Genomic DNA, 22324 nt, shown 5'->3' on the forward strand with positions numbered 1-22324 from the left:
GAAACTCCAGTTCATGTTTAGTGAACCAGCAACATGAAAACTCTTTCTATGTCCTTTTTGGAGCACAACATAAATAGTCTTCTGGGTCACACAGGCATATAAATATAAGGGAAGTGTGTGACATCTTTCTACTAGATTCAGAAAACTGCTATGATCCTTTTTTGGCACACAATTTCTAAATGGGGCTGTGGAGTAATTTCAGACTGGCTATTTTAGTAACTCAGACTCCACTTTAAGGGGAGTGTAAATAGTAACTAGACATACCGCAATAAATATTCCACTTGTCCCGTTGAAGCTGTCAATCCAACCCTGCAAAACAGAAGAATGATTACTGCATTGGGATCATGGGGTGCATTGCATGATACCTCAGCCTGTCTGCAATTTACCCATCCACAGCAGAATCTAATTTTGGTTTTAGAAATCACTTCTTTCCTATAATAACTCGGCTGCAGGAATAAACTCTGGCTGTGAAGAGTACAGTGTCTTGGTGCTGTCACAGCTGTTTGGTTACTCCAGCTAATTTCTAAGGCAAGGAAGAACTAAAAAAAAACCCCACACCACTCTACTTTTGAATGGGATCCTAATTCAGGCTGACCACTGGTGGGAGCTGAAGTGAAGAGCAGTGATGAGCTGTCTGACCTGAAAGAGGTTATGACACCTAACAGTGTTTGCTCTGCCTTTAGCAGGCAGGGAGCTTGGCCCAGAGCCTCAGCTATATCTCAGCCATTTTTGGCACACTTCAAGCTGCATGAAAGCCAAAGGTGACTTTCTGTTGCCTTTCCAATTTGGCTGCAGTGCTAGGGGATATTATTTCCACCAGTATAATTAGCTTAGTGAATTATTTCAGTCCCAAACTACACCTGCATTTAGTAACAGTGTGGCTGACGTTTGTATCTCCAACAGGCCCGTGTAAGTGTGAATCCACTGAACTCAATGACTAACATAAGACAGGGACTCTGGGTAGCTGCACATGGCATTATCAAATGCTTTCAAGGACCACGTGAGGTATAAGGTGCTCATCAGAACCTCATTAATAGACTCACTAGGCCATGGAAAGACTCAAAGCAGAATGCATCAGGACTGTGACCAACCCTCAGATCTCAGGTTTCCCCAGATAGTACAGAAACTGCCCTGTGTATCTGTCTGGGTGCAATCCTCTGCTGCCAAGACTGACAAATGTAAGTCCAATGTTTTGCACAATTATTATCCCAGCTCTTGCTATTATTGCTTTAACATCTTCTTTTCACTTGGAGACAAGGCTTTCCTGAAGACACTGAAGAAGGTTTGCTGCTCTACTCCAGCACAGGTCCTGCACCTCTGCCACATGCTTCCCTATGACCTGGAAACACGTTTTGCAAGCAGACACTGCTACAAGCAGGGACAGATTCCTGAATCTACATTTTTTTGGTAGGGAATAGCTATGTATTCATGCTTACTGGGAAAGGCTCATGCCAGCTAGCTCCCACGATGGATGGCCTGATGATAGCTATGTTCAAGTTTCCTTTCTCTTGCTGAATCAGGTATTCTGACAAGGCTTTGGTGTAGGTGTAAGTGTTGGGCCAGGCCCCAAGCAGCTTGGGTGTGATGTCCTGAATGATAGATTCATCCAACCACCTACAGGAAACAAGGAGAATGTCATTATCTGCCATGCAGAGAGAAAAGAATGAGGCAAAAAAGACCGGTGAGACAGGAATCTTCTGAAACAATGGATAAGCAAGTCAAAGCCATTTAAGACAAAGCAAGGGAGCAACTGGTTTGGGTTTAGAACAGCTCTGTGGGAGAAAGGTTACTTTTGTCTTCAAAGGGCAAAACCTCACCCTGGTGAGATTCATGTTACTGTATCCAGCTCAACTTCGAGTATCTGTACAATCTCATTTTAAAGCTATCTCTCCTGTGCTTCATGCTTCACTGCAATCTGTAATGTAAATATAGCCCTCGTCTACAGATTGATGGAGCTTTCCAGCCCAGCACTCTCACTCATCCTTAGCCAGCATATAATCCTCCCAAGTACATTTGAGGAGATTCTTGGTAACCTTGAGTTACTGAGTTGAGTAGCATTACAAAGGTCTCAAAAGCTAGAACAATGTCCTACAGGCACATTATTCCAGTAGCACTATTTACAGTGTTAGATGTTCCTTCCTACTGGTTTTCCATGGGCTTGTTCACAGAGGTATTAGGCAACTGTCAGTGCTAGCTGCATAAAAAAAAAACCCACTCCAACCAGGAAAACAAACAAAAAAACCCCTGAGTATATATATTTTTAAGGTATTCAATTATCTAATCCATCAGAAGTAGTTATGCATATACCTTTTAAAAAGTGGTCCTTACTACCATGATGCTATGGCAAGGACCTAAGGCTCAAAGTCTCTTCCCTGGCACATCATCAAGACCTCAGTGGTCCTGCCAGCATTTTGGTCTAAAGGACAAGAACTGGCTGTACTTCCAGAGCCCTTGCACACCACTGCCAGTCTCTGCCAGGCTTTCAGCAGCCTGGTGTTACTCCACAGAATCAAAGATTAACTCCTATAATCCAATTTGTAATTAAGTCTTCGAGTTCAGACTGAACGGATGCGCTTTTCCAGGGGCATTGCAAGGATACTGTTTCCTGCAGGTCCTCACCTCACCCCCTCCCTATCTTAAATTTCAGAAGCAGGTGGAGGTCAAGGGGAAAGGAATAAGGTGGAGCCTGTCATACCTGGAGAATTACTTGATCATATCAGCTCAAATGCACAAACACCTGATGGCTCAGGTGACAAGCTGCTTTTCAGCTAGCTCTCATTAGACACAGATGGAAATATTACATAGAAACTGCTGCATGAGAAAACACTGATTCACTGAAACTGCCAAACAGTTTGCAGGGAAGGGCTGAATTCAGTGAATCTCTCAGTTGTGGAATGAGTTAAAAAGAATCTAACAGGTTTTAGTATATGGAAATTATTGTTTCAAATAAATAAATTAAAAAAAAAAAAGCCGTATGCAGCCACAAACACTTTTCTTTGCAGCCCTAGTCCCATGCTTCAGAAATGAGGCAGAAAAATTAACCACGAAATAGGAAGGTGAACTGCACAGAGGTTACAAGTAGCACACAATATTGACTTATTTTACAGAGCTTGTTTAGGCAGCCATTGAACCCAACCTCTTCAGGGTCTTAGCAAAACTGCTGTTGTTTGAATCTGTTGAGTAGTTTATCACCAACCTACCAAAAGGAGATGTCTATTCCTGTGGAGGCTGGAAGAAGACCAGGTTCATTTGGGAAGTCAGAATCAGCTGCAGATAAGTCTTTTTTTATTTTTTTTTTTTTCTTCTTTTCTTTAAATAATAGGAGCTTACAGATTAGATATTCTCACAAAGCAAAGACAAGTGTAGAAGTACGAGGAGAAGCAATTTCCTCTTGCCTTAATCCTTCCAGACAAGCCTCTGCATTACTTTAAGTGGTTATCAAGAGGACCCTGCTCCTGCCTGTCTCAAGGGTAACATTCTACCAGGTGATTTGACCTACCAGCATTACCCTCACAGGAGCACTGAGCTGACAGTTCAATGAGGTGAACTGTTCCTACTCCTCTGTGACCTATTTTGAAGATTTTGAAATGCTAAATCACAAAGCTGCTGCTTCTGCTCACTGCTGCCATTGCCCTGGAGAAAGAGATGCAAATTTAAACATGTAGCAACCTCTTCTTTCACCACATACATGCACCAAATTACGCTGCCACAGGAAAACATAACTTCTGTGTTAAGCACTTTGCATTAAATAAGAAACTCTCTTTCTTGTAAGTGATGACAGATCTACATTTTCTGCACTAATAAAAATAGTTCTGCTTCAGTCCACACTTGGTGTGCACTGTGTTCCTTTACCTCAGCACACCTTTCAAAGCTGATTTCCCTCAGCTTTAGATTAAGGCAAACCTTGCTTGATGTGGCAGATTATGTGTTTCCTCTATTGGCCTGGCAGCATTTGCAAGTGTGACTTTTGGTTGACACAGATTAAGCTTAAGGCTTTACTTGCAGGTTAAATATCAAAATACTGGAATGCAGGGCTATAACAGGATAAGAACAGACAAAGAAACAGCTAGAAGTCCTATCTGGCATTTCAGCTGAATAAAGAATCATAAACATTTATCAAGGGCATGACCAAAAGCATCATTAAATGGATCTGTTATTGCATCCAGTTGTGTGATCAGGCCTCTTAATGCACCTGCAGAAAAGCACTTTAAGACAAGGGTTGTTTGTGAAGGAAAGCTTTCACAGCTGGCTGATGCAAAACAGGACCTGTAATTCTCCCCCCTTTTTGCAGGGCTTTTATATTGCCTTGCCTGTTTCCCCCCTCCTGTCTTTTTGCAGGTAACTTTCTGATAGCTGTTAATCTCCTTTCTCTGAAACATTCTGTACCCAGATATCTACATATTATTTCTTCCACTTATATGGTGAGTAAGACAAGGTGCATCTCTCCCATCACCTTCCAACCCTACTTTGTCTTCCACCTCCCTCCAGGTAATCCTCTGCTCTCCACAGCCTCTCAGAGTTTTCTCTATCTCATTCTGCCTGTGTCCCCCCAGCATCCCAGGGACTTTATCCATCCTGCAGCCCTAGGCAACTCTTTCATATATTGCCCTTGATTTGCAGAACACCTCCCAAACCAATGACCCTGGAGACAGTGACTTTCAACGAGGCCCACATGATTTCAATGCACCTGAAAGCAATAGTTATCTTTGCTGCCAACAATTATAATGCTACCTGCAAATACTCTAAAGAAACAGATGCCATCCTAGCTAAGGGCATGCTGGGATTTGTAGCTCACTAAAAGTACTGGAAGATGGTGAACTTCTGGAGTAGAGGACACAGGAAAAACATTAAAACAAGCAGAAAAATGTAGTAAAAAAAAAAATAAATCTCTGATTATGTGGCTAAGAAAAAAACAACCATATTACTAAGATAAATACATCAAAGAACACCTCTGAAAGCCCATCCTCTGTCACTCAACCTTTCTTTCAAACATTATCCTCTCTGCTGTACATGCAACTGATGATAAATAAATTGCTAGGGTCTTATATGAAGCAACTTTATATAAATGTCTTACATATATCAACCCCTGGGGTAGCCAGGCACTTCTGCAGATTTCTGATGAGTGTTCAGTCCTTTGCTGGAGTCTTTTTGATCTAGGTCAGCAACATTAACTGTCTCTGAAGTTGCAAGTGACTGCAGGCTTTTTGGGGCAATTAAATGTAACACTGATACCAATGAACTCCAAAGGAGTTGGTGGGCAAAAAGGTGGCACATTAGCTTCAGTGTAAATAAAAGTAAGGTAATCCATTTAGGGAAAAGCAGTCTGAACTTGTCTTAGAGGTTGCTGAACTCAGAACTGGCAGTTGCAGCTCAGCAAGAGCTCCTGGAAGCACTGCTGAGAGCTCTATGACGTCCTCAAGTCAATGAGTAGCAGAAGACAAAAAAATTCCATGAAATTAAAACAATTTTTCTATATGAACTCTCACTGGTTCTCTTGCTGGACATTAATCCATCTCATCTCCTACTACCCTAAATCAAGGAGAAGAAAAACTTTACATCAGCTCTTTGGGTTACTAGGTCACAGGCCAGTTGCTTGTATCACACAAGTGGAATACCACCAGAAAATAAAGGAAAATAAAGTTACAGCTGTGGGAAAATTCTTCTAAGGGGAAAGTGTCTTGGTGCCTTTGTCAGCAGATTTTGTTATTCTCTCTTACCATTCTTCATTTTGGCAAATTCAGGTAAACCAGCCTGCTTTGTGTTCCCTCCAAGTCCTGGACATCCACACTGAACTCTTTCTGAAACACCCTGTTTCTAACTCATCCCCATATAACTCTGCTTTAATACCACAAAATTGTTGAAATAAGTAGAAACAATGTTGGGAGGCTGTAGAGATAAATAAGTGAATATAAGGTACATGAAAAATTTCAGTTCTTACTAAGGTAGCAACAGAGCTGAGCCTTACAGAAAGAAGCATCCCAACTCCACTCCTGATAGCAAATACACTTGTGCATGACTTACTCAGTGCTGGATTCTTACCAAACCACAGTCTTTTTTAAAATGGTGCATGGAAAAATTTACAGGTAGCTGAAAACACAGGGTTCTTAAGTGCTGTTTATGCTATTTTCTAATAGTTTTGTATTTGGAAAAGTATTGCTAAGCTCAGCCAAATGTTCATAACGCGTGACTTCAGCAGCTCTCCAGATAAAAAGGCTTCAAAATAGAATCCCTCTTTATTCTAGTTTCATAAAACCTCAGCCAAGCTAGTTTGAAGAGAAAATCCAGAAAGGACAGACTTGCTAGATGGCATTCTGTGGAAAGTTCTCCTCAAAACCACCTAGAATAAAAGCTCTATTTACCCTTGGTCTCACTCCATTACGGGCACATCATACTCACTTTTATGGCCAGCATATCTTGCTGGCATGGTGCACACAACAATAACAGCAACTGTGACCAGAAATCCCACAGGACAGCTTATAGGAACACTCCAGAAGCCTTCTGCAGAATGAAGCAAAACCAACCTGGGAAGAGGCGACGCAGTTCCTACTTACTCTACTAAATCAAAGAGCTTCTTGGGCTCGGCTGGGGGTGGGTAGATGACCTCGTCGATGCACTTGCGTACACAGTTGGCATATGCAGTGGAGATGTGGATGAAGGCCTCAAGGTTCTGCATCTGCCTGGCCAGCTCCAGCAGCCTCTGCGTGCCCAGCGCGTTCAGCTGCAGGGCGTGCCTAAAGACAGGAGGGGAAAGGAACAAAATGCACTTCACTGGAAAGAATATATCAAAGCGGAGCATTGTCCAAACCCCAAATAAGGAAAAAGCAAGTGAGGGAAGAAAAGGGGTCACAGCAGAGCAGCAAGCTTCACTGAAATGCAAGGGCTAAACCAGCTTTCAGAGCAATGGGTTTGGATTTGCTGTTCTGGCCATGGAATCTCTCTCCTGTTTTTAATCAATCCAAAGATTCAGAGGTTGTGTTTTACTAACCTCTCTAGATCTGACATATTTGGCACCCCTTCCTGGAACAAATATTTCTAGCACACATGACCACTGAGGCATTATGGTTCCTACAGTACCCATTCATCTTTCTCTTTAAGGAGCCACTGCTAAAGCAGATAAACACATGGTTTCAATAAGCAGCAAAGGGTCCTTGGGCCCATAAAAAGATTCATACTGAAGGAAGACACAGAGATAAGTGCTTAAGTTCCAAAGGACTGGAGAACTGATAATGAGAAAAAAGAGCTCTGGTGAGCAAGGTTGATCTCGAAGCACCCAGCATAGGTGGAAGTTGTCCTAGAGACTCTCCACAGTGGATCTCAGTGAACAGATACTCAACTTTGCTGTACACTTTGTGCTGGAAGAAAGGCTTCCCTGCACAGAAGGGAGAAGGCCAAGGAATACACAAGCTGTTCAGCCCAGGAGCAGAGGCTTTCAGCAACACACACACAATTACGAATAATGCTATCAAGTACAGTGCACACTAAGGAAATTAATTACACTAATGCTAAAGAGAAATTGTAAATAGTCCAGATGAATGGCATCAAAAGCTAAGAATATGACTCACGTTTGGATCACAATATCTAAAGCCAGAGATATTTATTTTTTTTTAGCATGCTGCTATTAGAATATAGCATTTTCTATAGATTTCTATTTCCTCCTGCCCTTCTAGCAGGATGAATACGTGTACTTAGAGCCACCCTTCATATGAAAGTTACCCTTCAATATACATTTTTGTTTAACTCTATGCCTTCTGAGAGGGGGTGAACAGGATTGTGCTCAGAATACAGGCCCAGCAAGGATTTCTGCTGAGGTTTTCACAATTCCTTTAGTGTTCGAGGGGAATGTCACCTAACCCTGGTGATGTCTCTGCTCTTTATTTTTTTTCTATTTATATTAGAACTGTATCTAGTAATATTTCAGTATAACAGAGCTACTCAGATTTCTGCCCTCAAGATTTCCATCTGGAGAACTCCCTAAAATGTACTGCACGTTGATGCCAATAACTGATTCATTTTCTCTGCTGCTGCTTTTCCAGTATCTTGATAGCATGTTTTTGTGACTCCCTTATCTATCAGCTCTTGCATATTCTACAGTAGCTTTGGACTTCTGTCATGTTTAAAATTTGTGCGTGTTGTTAGCAAGTTGCTGCTCAAAATTCTTATTTGAGCAATGCTGTACTTTCCCATTTAACTTTAGAGCTTTTATCCATCTGAAATATTTTATTGTTCAGACAGGAATAATTTGTTTTCAACAACTTCTCATATCTTGCCAGGTAATCATACTGGATTTTCCTTGTTCTGTTAGGTTTTGACAGATCACGTGCAATCAGCCTTTGAGTACTTTCCACATTGCCTGGAAGCCAATGACCACTTTAATATTTTTTTTCTAGCTATCCTCTTTATCAAAACATCATTTCCCTTTGATGTTACAAGCCACAGCAACCTATTTTCATAGTGTGTTAATTTGTGCATTGATTTAAGATCATTTATGGCTATTAATGCAGTGCAGTCCTTTGCTACTTGTATCTTGAGCCAGGGTGTTCTCTAATTAGTTGTTGCAAAAAGCAATTTATTTATGGTGGACACAGTGGCTATCTGTTTAGCCTATGTATGAGCAATGAAGACTGATATTAATAATTGCATTTTCTACTCTCACAAACTCAGTGTTTGGTATTTTAAAGTTTGTGATAGGCTATTTTCTTAAACAACACCTCCTTTCTCTCTCCAGTGACTCAGTGACAAAGGAAGGCCATTAACACTTGCTTGAGAGACAGACACAACATAGTTTCACTTCAAGCTGTCTCCTGCTACTTCTTCCACAACATGTCCCTCTTGACCTAAAACACAGTTTTCCCTCTCCTGATTGTAGGTCATACTTAACTCCCTTACCACACAACACAAGCTTGCAGTACATCCTTCTGTTCCCATGGAAATCTGCCAAGACACTTCCCTTTTGACGTGCATATGCACATGACATTTTCAGAGCATTCACATCTCACGTTCAGTGCAGAACCACGTGTAGCAGGAAAACTTAAGTGGAGATTTATTCCTCCAGCTACACAAGAGATGCACTGAACGGTGTGTTAGGGGCTGTTGTGCACCCTGGAGCATGCTCAGTAAATACAGAGAGCAGGACATACTTCAGGGGTTCATCAAAGCGGACTGTGGCTGCACAGTGGAAGACAACATTGACGTGGGTCAGGAGCTCCTCTTCATCTTCAGCACTGATGGCCAGCTTGGGCTGGGTGAGTTCGGCATTAATAGGCTTAATCTTCTCATGGAAATTAGGGCAATCTTCTCGGACCCTGTCGAAGACCTTGAAGCACAAACAGAGAGAGATCAGGTACAGAATTAGGCTGCTGAGATTGCTTTGATTAGTCGCCAGTCTGATGACATCAATCAATGAAATTGGCACAGGAGAAAGCCTGGTTCTTCCAGAGGGAGGACAATGGGTGAGGTGATAAAATAGTTAATTCACTTGTTCCCTCCCACAGGAACACCTCACAGGGGAAACAGCACAAAAACATAGGAGGTGATGCACTGTCCTGAAGAGAGGAATCGATCTCTGTACCACTTGTTTCCTGGGAGAGTCACTGAAATTCCTGTATCTCCACAGCTCCTGCAACCACTTGTTATTTGACCTCAAAGGCTGCCTGTAGCACTGTAACAGGGGCTAAAGAGGAGGAGGGCAGATTATGGGGTGGGAAAGCCTGTGAAGCATTTGACTCAAGCAATTTTCTTGATGCTTCTACAAAGGACCTGAAGAGAGGAAGGGGATAGGGCACATTCTGGCTCCTCCTCTTCCTATGTTGCTCCCTGTGTACTGTCAGTCTTTGTGTATGTCAGAGGAGGCCTGTGAGGAGATGCCTTTGGAATGGAAAGATGGAGAATCCCATAACCTACAGTGCAAAAGCTGTTGACTGCACCAGTGATTTTGCATGACTGGACAAGTGTGTAGCTAGCTGGCCTCTCAAACTGTCCTCCAGCCCTTTAATTTTTTTCCATGAGGATTATCCATAGCTCTTTCCAATATATATTTTCTGTCCAGTCTTGTGCAGAATGATAAGACTGTGCATTTGTCCACTAAAAAGACCCCTACATTTTCATATACTGTTCTGTCTGATGAGTTGTTCAAAACCAGCTCCTGACCAGAGAATCATAGAATGTCTGGGCTGGAAGGGACCTCCAAAGGTCATCTAGTCCAACCCTCCTGCCATAAGCAGGGACATCTCCAACTAGATCAAGCTACTCAGAGCTTCATCTAGCCTGATCTTGAATGTCCCCAGGGATGGGGCCTCCAATGATGACCTGCTTTGCCTAAGATCCAAGGCAGCATGTACCCTGAACAGCAAGACAACTGTGCACAAACCTGAAAGGAAAAGGAGATCAATACTACCATCACCTGAAAGGTGCCTATGTGAAAACAGCAGTTTCCTCAGTTTCCATTTTTACTCAGTGGGTAGCTCAGAGTCCCTGATAGCAGCACAGCAGGTCTGGGTGCAGTTCTGCTTCTGCCCTGAAAGCAGATGGCTACTGCAGGTTCTACCTGGGGACCTTTTATTTGGCAAAGCTCACAGACAAAGAAGATGAAGCCTGAATTTTAAAAAAAATGATGTGAATTTGCTAGAGTAGGACTTGAAAAAAACATCTTAAGTTTTAGAAGCATCTGTTCCAAGGGTCAGAGTGACAACAAGAAGGGTAGAAAGCATCAACAGAATAGAGAGAGGGGGGCTGTGAGCTCTGACAAGGTGTAATCTAGATTTCAAAGGATAACCACACTTCAAAGGTAACTAGCTCACTGACAGGAAGGACTAAGCACTGGGACAGATTGCTGGTGGCCCCTGTGGGCCACTGCTTTTGGATGCATTTAAGAACTGCCTAAGCATTGCCAGGAAAGGCAGGGAATAGCTGAACCCGCCTTGGGGCAGAGGGATGGGCCAGCTGGCTTCTCAGTAGCTCTGTTTTTTGGGTGTTTCCTCCAGCCTGTAGCTTACTTACTAGTAGCATTGAGTTTGTAAATCTCTTTACTATCATGGCCTCTTGTTTTCTTAGAGATTGTTCTGTCTCTGATTTGCCCAGTGCTTATGTAAGAGTGGAAACTGCATGACATCTATTAGAGCTACTAAAAGACATATGAAAGATTCAATTGATACCAGCAGCAATATTTTCTTGTTTAACTAAGGCTTTGCTGTCTTTTGCTTTCTCTGACAACCAAATCTAAATAAGCTTCGATGTTCTTAGGGATAAAGAAGTGATAAGAAAATCATCAGGCTTCCCCCACTGTGCAGCACACTGTGTTCGACTTAATGTATTTTCCTTTAACACATAGCTGCACATCCTTCTTTAACTTGAAATTTAAGCAAATTAACAGAAGTTAGGAGATGATACTGTAATCTCATTTCTCTTAGTTGCACCCAACTACATGCATGTTTTGGTAATATAGTCTAGGCCAGAGAATAGATTTCTAGACAGAAGAAGCTAATAATTGTACAGAGATGTTGGTGAGAGCCAAGTGGACTGTAGGAACTCAATTCCCAATGACTCATGCTCAGAACTGGGTACTTTTACTCTTTTACTCGTATTATTTACAGCATAAATATCTGTAAGAAGCTTGTCTTGCAGCGGATGCAAGATAGGCAGTCCAAATATGCATCATCTCATGAGAGACTGCACATGAGTAAACCCTGATGAGATGAAAAATGGGAAGGTTTCTCAGAGAACCCATGTAAGACCAAAGCTATCTTGCATGAGTTTCAGGAACAATGCTGAATTTGTTTGTTCTGTCACAAAGAGAGTATAAAACTCCACCCAACGAGTTATTTCATACTTGTTTTACTTTGGCATAAATAATGCAAAGTAGTGAAAGAATGAATCAGCCCTTTCTCCATTCCAGTCACGGCACAGAAAACGAGGAGCACGATTTTTGCAGTGCCAGCCTTGCTCCAATTTGGAAAGTTATATTTTGCCTACATGCCCTCTCCTCCTGATGTTCCCACTGCAGGTGATATCCCCTCTGGTTTCTGTGCCTACTGCTACCACACACCACTCCACAGCTGTAGGTGTTCAGCCCCTCCAATGCTTCACTGCAGTGCTCTGAAGGATGAAGGCGATTTCTGAATGCAAGCTCACAAATCAGCACGCTGCTTTGGAGATCACAGAACACTCAGTTCATCAGCACCATTAAATCAGATCACAGGAGCAGCTGTTTAATCAAAGTCTGCTGCCTCTTATATGGAATCTGAAGGTTTCAGACTTGTCAATGCTTTATGGGGAAGTGCAGGAAGATTTAAAGACAAGTGCTGCTTATTCTATACTCTTTCCTCTAGTTCAAGGAGTGCTTAGCAATGATGATGCTTAGTCTGCAGGCAAACAATAATTGCATCTCTAAATTCTGATTAACCTCCCCAAGAGCATATATAGTCTCAAATAGCTGCATGGGGCCTAAGGATTGTTCTGCCTTTTCTTTTTAGAAGCCATCTGCCAACACAAAATATACTGAATGGCCAGAAGTGGGCTGGCATGTTGTACTGTTGGAACTGCATGAAAGCACTGGCCAAGTTAGCAATACTCCAGAAGTGACACGTGAATTACTACAGAATTGTACTGAAGAGAAAGGAAATATGTTTGATTTCAAGTTGTCCAATACTAGTTAAGCAGAGGGAAAGCAGTAATAATGCACCCGACTTTCAGTGTCTTTTTGAAACAGAATAAAATGAACCTAACAGTTGTTATTCTCATTTTAAACCTCAAAATAGGATGCAAGTCCTGCATAGGTTGTGCTGCCTCTCAACAGAAGTGAGAATTTCACTCTGAAATATTCAGATTTTTTAGTTTTATGATCAGTCAATTCCCATTCATAATAATAATCTAATCTCTGTGATTTTAATTTACACTGTCAAGCACTTATGAAAACAGAACACCTGTAATTTCTCTCAGGATTTTGAGTGTGTTTGATGGGCTTATCTTTCTCTGTTCCTGCCAACTTAAGCTTTGACTTCCCTTCCCAAAGGACATCTGTAAGTCTCTGTGTTCTCTACTCTTGCCTTAAACCATGTAATAGTTCAGAAAGATTTCTGCCCATCAATCTTTCAATCAGAAATTTTTCCATACCACAAAGACACAAAAACCTCAAAGAAAGGGCAAATTGCACATCTATGGAACAGCGTGGCTGAAAAATGAAGGGAGCACTGAACATAAAATGCCAAAGGCTTTGCTTCTTTCTCAAGAGACATTTTCAGTGAAGCAAATAGAAAATAATGAAAAGTAAAGTCTGCTTTTCAAAAGGAACTTGCATGAATTTGGTCTTATAACTACTTCTCAAAGAAGGTAGTGCTTCCTTTTTTGCACTATCTGTCCTCACCCCTAAAAAGCCAACTCACTGTAACAGGCACCATGCAGGATGGCACTTCACTGAGAAACAGGTAGAAGAGAAAGTAGGACTCCTGTTTCACCTCCCTGGAGGTGTTTAAGGCTGGGCTGGATGAGGCCTTGAGCAACCTGGTCTACTTGAGAGGTGTCCCTGCCCATGGCAGGGACGTTGGATGAGATGATCTCTAGGGTCCCTTACAATCATTCTATGAGTCTGTGATGTTTGCCTGGTGATGTTATCTAACACTATGTCCTGTGCTCTCCTCTGATGTGAAGGATTCATCTTCCAAAGTCCTGAATAAGCATCTCCCAGCAATGCAAGCCGTGATGAAAATGGGCTAGTGCTCTTCATCACATTATCAGTGGAGTCTGTAACTCACTGTAGCTCCTTTCTGCAACAAGCTGCATTTCAGCCATAGCACTCACAGCTCTCTATCTGGCTAGAACAAGGCCAAATGCTTTGGGGGATGACCCAGCAACCATCAAGTTTTAAGTGTGGTCTAGAAAAGTAACCATTTTTCCTCCTGTGGTACAATACCAATCATCAACTGACGCATCCAAATTACACTATTTTAACAGATATTGCTAGTTTTTACTTTTTTAAGATAAAAACCAAACCCTCCCCTGCTGGGCAGTGTGGCCAGGCATATTTAATAGGCACTGGGATATTAGGCTTCTCTAGAAGGAGCAGCAAAAGATGGTAACTTACATTATAGTATGCACGTTTGAAGGCATTACTGTATGAGAACATTTAAAATGGAGAAAAATCAGAGAATTCCCACAAAATGTATTTAATATATGAGGAACTGCTGAGAAGTTTAAAGTTGAGAGTTCAATTTAAAAAAAAAAGGCAAAAAAGCTTCCATCCTTTCAGAAAAGGAACTGCTTAGCATAATTCAGGAGAATAAAATCATTAATTACTTTTGTCAAGGAAATTTAATTTATTCCAAGCAAGACATAGGCCAAGGGGTAAAGCAGAGTGGCAACAATTCCTTTAAAGAACAAGGTGTTAATTGGGTGTGTGGAACAATTCAAAGAACAAGGTGTTTGAAATCCCTCTTCTGAACAGAGCATTGGCATAGAAATGCTAGGCAACAGCCTACATAAAAATACAGAGCAACACCCTGGCTCCTCTATCCATCCCTCTGTGATTTCAATGGCATAAATGAGGATGAGTGACCACCACAGATTTAAACTCCTGAAGGTACCAAAGTAATGAAAATAACTCCTTAAAAAGCACCTGATCTCTGCAGTTTTATTCTGATGGAAGGGCACATCCCAGTTGTGTTTGCCACTGATAAAATCCTCCAGTACAGTCTGGAAGGAAGGAAGGTACATAACTACTTTTAGAACTGCTGTTGTAGGAAAGCTGAGAAATAACTGGGCTGCTTCTTGACACAGAGTAATTAGCCTGCAATTAATTTTTAGCCTGGTACATTTCCAGCAATATGCATCAGGATTGCTCAGTCAAGAAATGTGTCAAAATCCAGCTCAGGCAGCATTAATGGGGATAGACCCTTTTTTCCCTCGTGCACTCTCTGCCTCATTTCCTCTTCAGAAAGTTGCTTTTAAGTATGGTTCTTCTCAAGGCGAATAAAGCATAATTCATCTAATCAGTTAGAAAGCATGCAGCAAAGTGTTCCTCATTATAGGAAAAACAAATGGCTTATGCTTCAATTTAGAGCTATTACTTTCCCCCTGAGTAGAGCTAATGTAGTGGAAATACAGTACCCATGACCAACATCTAGGAAACAAAACAGCTGGTTATTTAAAGATAAAGGCTACAGAAACAAGGAGATGACAGACAGTAAATTTCAATATAGGTCAGCTAAGGCTAATGTGTATAACCACCTCCTTAGGATGTGGTTTGAAACGGACAATTCCTTGAAAATTGGCTGCTCTTTTCTAGCAAGAATACTCAGGGTATGTGTCAGTTATTCTGCAACAGGAAAAGTTGCTCTTTCAGAGCCAGGTATTATAGGCAGGAGCATTAGGGACCTGACAGTCAAGGAAAAGCTTTTTGTGGTCTCTAGCACAATCACATACGTGGGTGGACAAGTCACAGATGGAATATGGAGCTTTTTTACATTCCTCACAGATGTTTCTTGTGCCCCTGTGTGGTACTTACATATCACTATCAGCATTTGATGGTATGCTCGACATTTAAAACAGAGGAAGAGTTTAAGTGCAGGGAAGGAGGATGGTAACACTTGGAACAACACATAGGTGCAAGAGGAGTCAACTGCCAAAGGACAGCAGGAGCACCTGCCTACAACCAATGTCCTGTCCATCTCCCCTTCTTCAATTCCTGCCATGCAGAACTGACTACCAGTTACTTACAGAATCACTGTATGTACTCAGAAATGTTAATAAGCACAGAATTATCCAGACACAGGATCTAAATCTGCTTTTCCATATCCATTGCCTTAATTACAGGTCTTTGAAATTTCACTGCCAGATTTGCTTGGGCAACAGAGAACTTCAGGAGTCTTTGCTGAGCCCCCAAGGCTAACCAGCCAGGAGTAAAGGCTGGGTGGGTCAAAAGCATAAATGCTTACTTCCCAAAGACATTTAAAGAATGAAAGGAAAGAAGACACAGTGCAGCCCTTCAAATGAGTGAAATGCTGCCCTGGCTGCACAAGAGTGACTCTCAGTTGTGAAGCTTCAAAGGATAAGATGATGTCTAAAAGATGTGGCCATTGCAGATGAGCTACAGCATGATGGCATCCTCAGCCAGCTGCAGAACAGCTGGCTCAGCACAAGTTTATCCTTGTTTATGACTCGTTTATACAGGCCACCATATCCTCTGATGGCTGGAACTAGTTGAGCCCCATAGAAGTCTTGAGTTCTGCCTGGCGGTGCCTCTATATGTCAGCCCACAACAATAACTCACAATGTCACTTTTTAGTGAAAAAAGAGCTCTGCTGAAAAGTCACTGAGGAATCCCAACAACGAGAGACATTCAGGCAACCTTATCTCAGCCAGACCCTGAGGATATTTCTCCTTCTGCTACAATGCTATTGCCAAAACGGAGATAACCAGGCACACTGACTGTCACACAGATACAGCAGAGGCAACCAGCACATAACCTGTATAACACACACTGCTCGTATGCAGTTCACAATTTTGTTTCAAGGACAACTCCATGGATGCATGTGGGCCCTACAGCTCCTGTAAGTACATCTGGGGACATCCTGAGATGCTCTTCTCTTGGGCCTCTCCAAAGAGCTCTTCCCAAGGAACGACTGAAGCAGCTGTGGCAACTTAGGGTGGATGTCTTGCACTTCCTTACTCACTTCTTTAAGATTCCTGACCTCTTCCTGAGGCCTAAGGAGAGAATGTCATCATAAAGAGATTCACAACTCATGTGGGCACCAAAGTTCACCTTGATTAAAAGTATAAGGGAGGTAAAAGTTGTTTGATGTCAACACACAGCAGAAGCTGAGCAAATCGAGACAAATGCATCAAAAAAAGCTACTCAAAAAACACAAAATACAAATACTAATATAAATACAAATATATTGTCCTTCTTATGCCATTCCACATACATTCTTTGTGAAGTTCATCATGAGAACGTGATTTTTTTGTTTTGTGCTTAAAAGAAAAGCACTAAGTCCAGGTTCTCAGCCTGACAAATATCTGCTTCCTTTCCTTGCTGTCACTTAACTATAATCATATTCTCAGAGCAAGGCTACATTCAACACACACAGTAAGTAAATAAAATGGAAAATTACTGGGAGATGATCAGAAGCTAATGCAATTTATCATACTAATAGCAAGAGCAGGAGCACTACAAGAAGTGAAGGCACTTGTGAAAAAGAGTCCACTGAAGAAGAAAACAGTTGAGATTCTAAGAAAAAGTATAAGAAATGATGCCTTAACCATTATAAACTGATTTTCTGTAGTGTCACTATTCCAAGCAAGCAAGGAAATAGAGAGTTACAAGTAATCCTTGATTTTCATCTAAGAAGCCTTCAGCTTAGGGAATGTAAAACTTCTTTAAGAAGATAAAACCATCTGTCCAAATAGTGTCCAGCTACTTACAAGACAGTGTGGCTCTGCAAGGACCCTCTTACTGGAGACCAGCTGTGGTTGATGCCAGTGTATTACAGTCAGGTCTCAGAAGAATCCATAGAAACCCTTCAGAAATGGTGCAAAGTCCACATGCAAGCCCAACAGCTGCATTCACAGCTCAGACCTTCTCTCTGAATCCAACCTCTTTGCATGTTATACAAAATATAGATCGCTTTCTGTGTTTGGGACCTCTTTTGATAGTGCTTGGATCAATTGATTCTGCCCATAATAAACATTATTAAAATTCACCTCTTCCTAGCATGGATATAAAAAAAATATAAGCAGTCCCACTGAACTGTGTCAAATTATCCTGATACAAGAAAAAGGAAAATTTGGCCCATGAAGTCCACACCAGCTTTTTAGCACGTGTATTTTCTTTTCCACTAGCTTGGGTCTCAACAAGCAGGAGGTGTAATCTTGTTTCAGAATAAAGACACCTGTTGTTAGGAGGGTCATTTAATGTCAGCTTGTGATAGTAACACTTCTTCCAGGAACAGATGTTGCTGGCTTCCCTGTACAAAGATCAGAGCATTGCCACAGATGGCTCAGTTACACCATGTGAAAATTCTCTCCCTACCCTCTGGTTGCAGTTGTACCTGACTAGAATGCTCTGGCAGGGCTGATGGTGAGACAAACCAGATGATATTTCATGTGTGCTGCAAGACTTTTCAAGGCAGCCCAAGATAAGAATGAGTGAGTTTGCAGTCAGGTAGGAGTTTGTCTTTTCTTATTTTTTTTTTTTTTTTTAATGATAGAGAAATCCAGCTGTTTAGGGAAGGAAAAACACACACATTTTAAAGAGGATCAGGAGAGCTATATCAAGTGTCCTTAAGCCAGGCTCAGGTTTTTGCTAGCTCTGGCATCTCTTGGAGACTGTTGAAGGGTAATTAACCATTACAAGCCTGACTTAGCCTCACTGGCACTCCTATTAACTCTTCCAGCTGAAGCCATAATGTTAAAAATTTGTGCTCAGAGGACCTGTGACTCAAGACATCTCTCACATGGACATGCAATCTTCATCTCACTCACAAAATACCCCAAAATACTGTACAAAATACCCCAAATACTGTACATCAATTAACAGAAAAATTACTTTTCTCTGCAAGTACATTTTCAGCTTATACTGCTTCCAACTGAGACCAAAGAGGAGAATTCATGTAAACTGAAATGGAATTAAAGTTTTCTCCATGCTCTGCCCTTGGCTTCTAGATCTCTATTGCATCAATTAATTTAATGCTACCTAGTCCATACAAGGCAGAAAAGTGAGCACTTGTGCTAATTATGCTTTAGGTGTAACAAACCACCTGCTTGTGTGTCACCAGAATGAGCAACATTTCCAACTAGGCTGAACAACAAAAAGTTGTTTGTACACAAAAGTCTCCCCATCTGTCTGAGCAGGGATTACTGTTAATGAGCCTACGTCCTTGGCTCTAGTCCTATGAGATCATAAATTACTGTAATGCTTTAATCTGCTGGTGAAAAACCCTGGCTGAAGGAGTGGAGAAGAAACAAGCAGAACATGGCACAATCCACTACCCAGACCAATTTGTTCCTCTTGTCCCACATTGTGGTTTCACAGCTAAGGAATACACAATGTTCTGCAACTACTTGCACGAGGCTGTACATCCTAACTATGCACTTAGCTGAGGGAAGTCCACCTCATCTCTACATTCAGTCTCCACCTCTTCTGCCATATTTGGTACAGGCAGCCCATCAATTTCCCAGATTCCCTGGGAGGAAAAAAAATCCCCAATGCTTAAAGATCTGCCCCAAACGACATGGCTTGTAAAGTTTGCATCCTTCGGACACACAGCTTTCTGCAGACACTGCTGCACAGGGATGAGTTGTAAGCAGGAGGTCATGATGGAGCACCAAGCATCATAACTAGGTAGGGCCTCTACTGGGAATGAGGAAAGTGATTAAAACAGTCCATGGACAAGGCTTCATGAGCACAAAACCAGCGTGTGAAAAATATCTTACTCTGGTGCTGTGTTATGCAGACTGTGCACAAGATAAGAAACTGCTTGTGCTTAATTTCAACTACTTAGAAGAGTGAAGAGTAGAATAAAATTCTGTGTCTTAGTGAGTGTATATGGTAAACAAAATGATGCCAGTATGATCTTGATATTGGTAGGGGAGTTTTGGGGTGCAAAACCTTCCAAAGTCACCTGTATGCAGGCAACCATCTAAGTAATACCATAAAAAGTCAGGACTGCCTAAGATTGCACTGAAAGTAACCACCAAACTTGAGTAGGGATGCAGTAGAAATGGGACCAACTGGGAAAAAAAGTAACTGGGACAGACTGTTTATTTGATTTGGATGGAGAAAAAGAGGTGCAAGGGTGGTGAAAAGACATCCAGAAAGAGAAAACTGGAAAATAATATATAAAATCAGGTACAAAATAAAGGACGATGGGATTTTTGGTCAGTAGGAGCACAGACATCTACAGATGGTGATGAAGCTGACCTTTGAATCCAAGCCCACAATGATGCTGGAGGGAATCCTATGGGACAACTTGCTGGAGCCTTCATCATGTCTTTGTCTGAAAGACTTGGTTTGCAAGAGTGGAAAAAGAAGGGACAGACTTATAGTGGGAAAGGAAAGGAGAGAGGCTTGTAATCCCAGAGCAGTTGGGTGTAATTTGTTAGACTTAAGAATGATAATTAACTCTATAATTGTGTGTGCTTTAAGATTAGCTATCATTTAACTGCTTTATTAGTCTCCTAGTAGGTTATTGCTTAATTCAAAAACATCACAGTCTCTTCATTCATACCTCAAGCCTGCAACCTGAAGGTGAGAGTCAGATTCATAAAGCAACACATGGCTACTGCCTTCGTCTCAGCAGCCTGAAAGACCAGTTCTACCCATTAATCAAGAGGGGCAGCCTTCACCCCGCCTCCAGATCGATGCTCAGACTCCCATCTAACCACTCTCTGTCTCCATCCTCCCACCAAATGATGCCTGTAACTCACAGACTCCAAAGCACTTAGAATGAGAAACCATTGATGTCGGTGCTCTCTCATTTTCTCTGCTCAGCTCACGACACTTCTGTTTCTCACATTTGTACAGGAAAATGGCAAGCCCACTGGTATATTATTGTCTTAAAGACTTTCTGGAATTGCTTCATGGTGGAATTCCTGTCAGCTTGAGGGAACCACGATGACATGTCCAGATCTTCCCCACTGAACTCATACCTGTGATGGAGAGACTCATGCTCTCCTGGTCCCCTGCCTCCCCCTGTGCTTTCCTTTTGCAGTACTTTTTTTTTCCAGTACTGCAATATTTATTACTTTCCATCTCTTTGGGACACCAAGCTCTACATGGAATTGGTGATCTCAGCTGCTCTATGGGGTGCCCAAGCAGGAAAGTGGAAGCACTGATGTGCCACAGCTGCAGAAGATGATCTCTGAGGTGGCACATGCCCTAGTGGTGAACGTGTGTCTTGGATCCCTCGGTAGTATGCAAGCTAATGGCCAAGTATCTCATGCACACATTCCTCTGACTTCAGAGGTATGCTCCTTTCAGACTCATTTTTGCAGGAGAGGTTGTTTTTAACTCACTAGGTTAGTGGGGCTCTAAGGAAAGAACAAGGAAAATCCTAGTCTGTGGAATTTTCCTTACATCAAACATTTTATGGCAACTTATCCCTTTCAAATGAAAAACAGTTTTGGCATCTTCTTTCCAGGGATAATAGCACAGCTATTATCTTCTCATCATTTACTCAGTTCATCACTCAGAGCATTGTAATTTTATCTACTTCGGAGAGAGTAAAAATGTACTAAATGAAGAATATCTTGTTCCCTTTTACACTGGAAGAGAGGACTGTTCAAAACACTTTTTCCTTCCCTTCCACAGCCTAAAAGAATCTCCTGAAGAGGCTCAAATTATATAATAATAGCTGATCATTACTCTCTGAACCAAGAGAAATAATGGCTAAAGAACAATGACACTGATGATGCTGGAGCCATCTATGTCCTGAGGTACAGAGATTACAGAAAAAGCAGCTCAGAAGATCATCTCCAAGACTAAAGCCCATTTCTGAAGGGATGCTAATCTCCACTTGGGGTTGCAGCCATGAAGATAAGCATCTCCTTGCATGTTGCTCAGAAGACTGCCAGTTGAGATAATTTTACAGTTTTACGTTTTTATATTTTATATTTTACAAAGCCAGTTCTGAAACATTACTGTAGGATGTTTTGTGTGGGTAGGCTTTAGCCCTGCACCTAAGTATCAGTTACTGTAGGTAAGAGTGGTTCAAAGCACATACAGTACTTTATTTTAAAAATAGACATTTTTACAGTAATGCCAAAGGAAAGTAGAATAAAGTCTTAAACTGCTTAGTGCTGCCTCTATTAAACCCAAGTGAAACTCTGCCTTGTCTGCTTCATATTTAGTAGCAGCAGCAGAATATTTGGGACAACTGGTTTATATGTCTGGTTGAGAATTTCCCACTACACTGCAGCCAGCTCTAAATTAAAAACTTCACTGTAGATATGGACTTTAAAATAATCTCCCCTGAGCTGTGCTGGGTTTGCAGACCTAATAGACCTAAAATTGCATTTCAGTCAATATAGCAATCAAATGTGCCCTGAAAAAAATACTGCCAAGTAAGAAGGGGCCACTTATTTAATCGCTTTCAGTCCTTGCACTGGTAAAATTGAGATGCTATTTATCTAATTCCTAGCTGGTGGGATGGTTAAACATCCTGAAAATGAAACACCAACACATCAAATGGCTGGCAAGGAGCTCTTAAGAGATTACTCATGACTGAGCAAATAGCCCACTCTACTGGGTTCTTCTTTTGTAGGGGAAAATATCTTCCATGGAGGAAGACTTTAATCCCCCTGCTCAGCAGCCTGGTGTCAGAAATCATTCTGTATTGGG

General features: G+C 41.7%; 1 protein-coding gene across 1 annotated transcript in view; it reads right to left on the reverse strand.

The window, feature by feature from the left end:
- Positions 1 to 264: 264 nt before the first annotated feature.
- LOC103782052 (fatty acyl-CoA reductase 2-like) overlaps positions 265 to 22324 on the reverse strand; it is a gene marked incomplete at its 3' end in the record, with an annotated part of 48394 nt that continues 26334 nt past the window's right edge. Inside the window, exons 2-5 of the mRNA XM_008949786.1 lie at positions 9138 to 9313; positions 6552 to 6731; positions 1437 to 1614; positions 265 to 309 (exon numbers count right to left, since the gene is read on the reverse strand). Coding sequence (XP_008948034.1) covers positions 265 to 309; positions 1437 to 1614; positions 6552 to 6731; positions 9138 to 9313 — 579 coding nt within the window. The remainder of the gene's footprint in view (positions 310 to 1436; positions 1615 to 6551; positions 6732 to 9137; positions 9314 to 22324) is intronic.

This window comes from Merops nubicus, unplaced genomic scaffold (assembly GCF_000691845.1).
Source record: "Merops nubicus isolate BGI_N331 unplaced genomic scaffold, ASM69184v1 scaffold3701, whole genome shotgun sequence".
Lineage (NCBI taxonomy): Eukaryota > Metazoa > Chordata > Aves > Coraciiformes > Meropidae > Merops > Merops nubicus.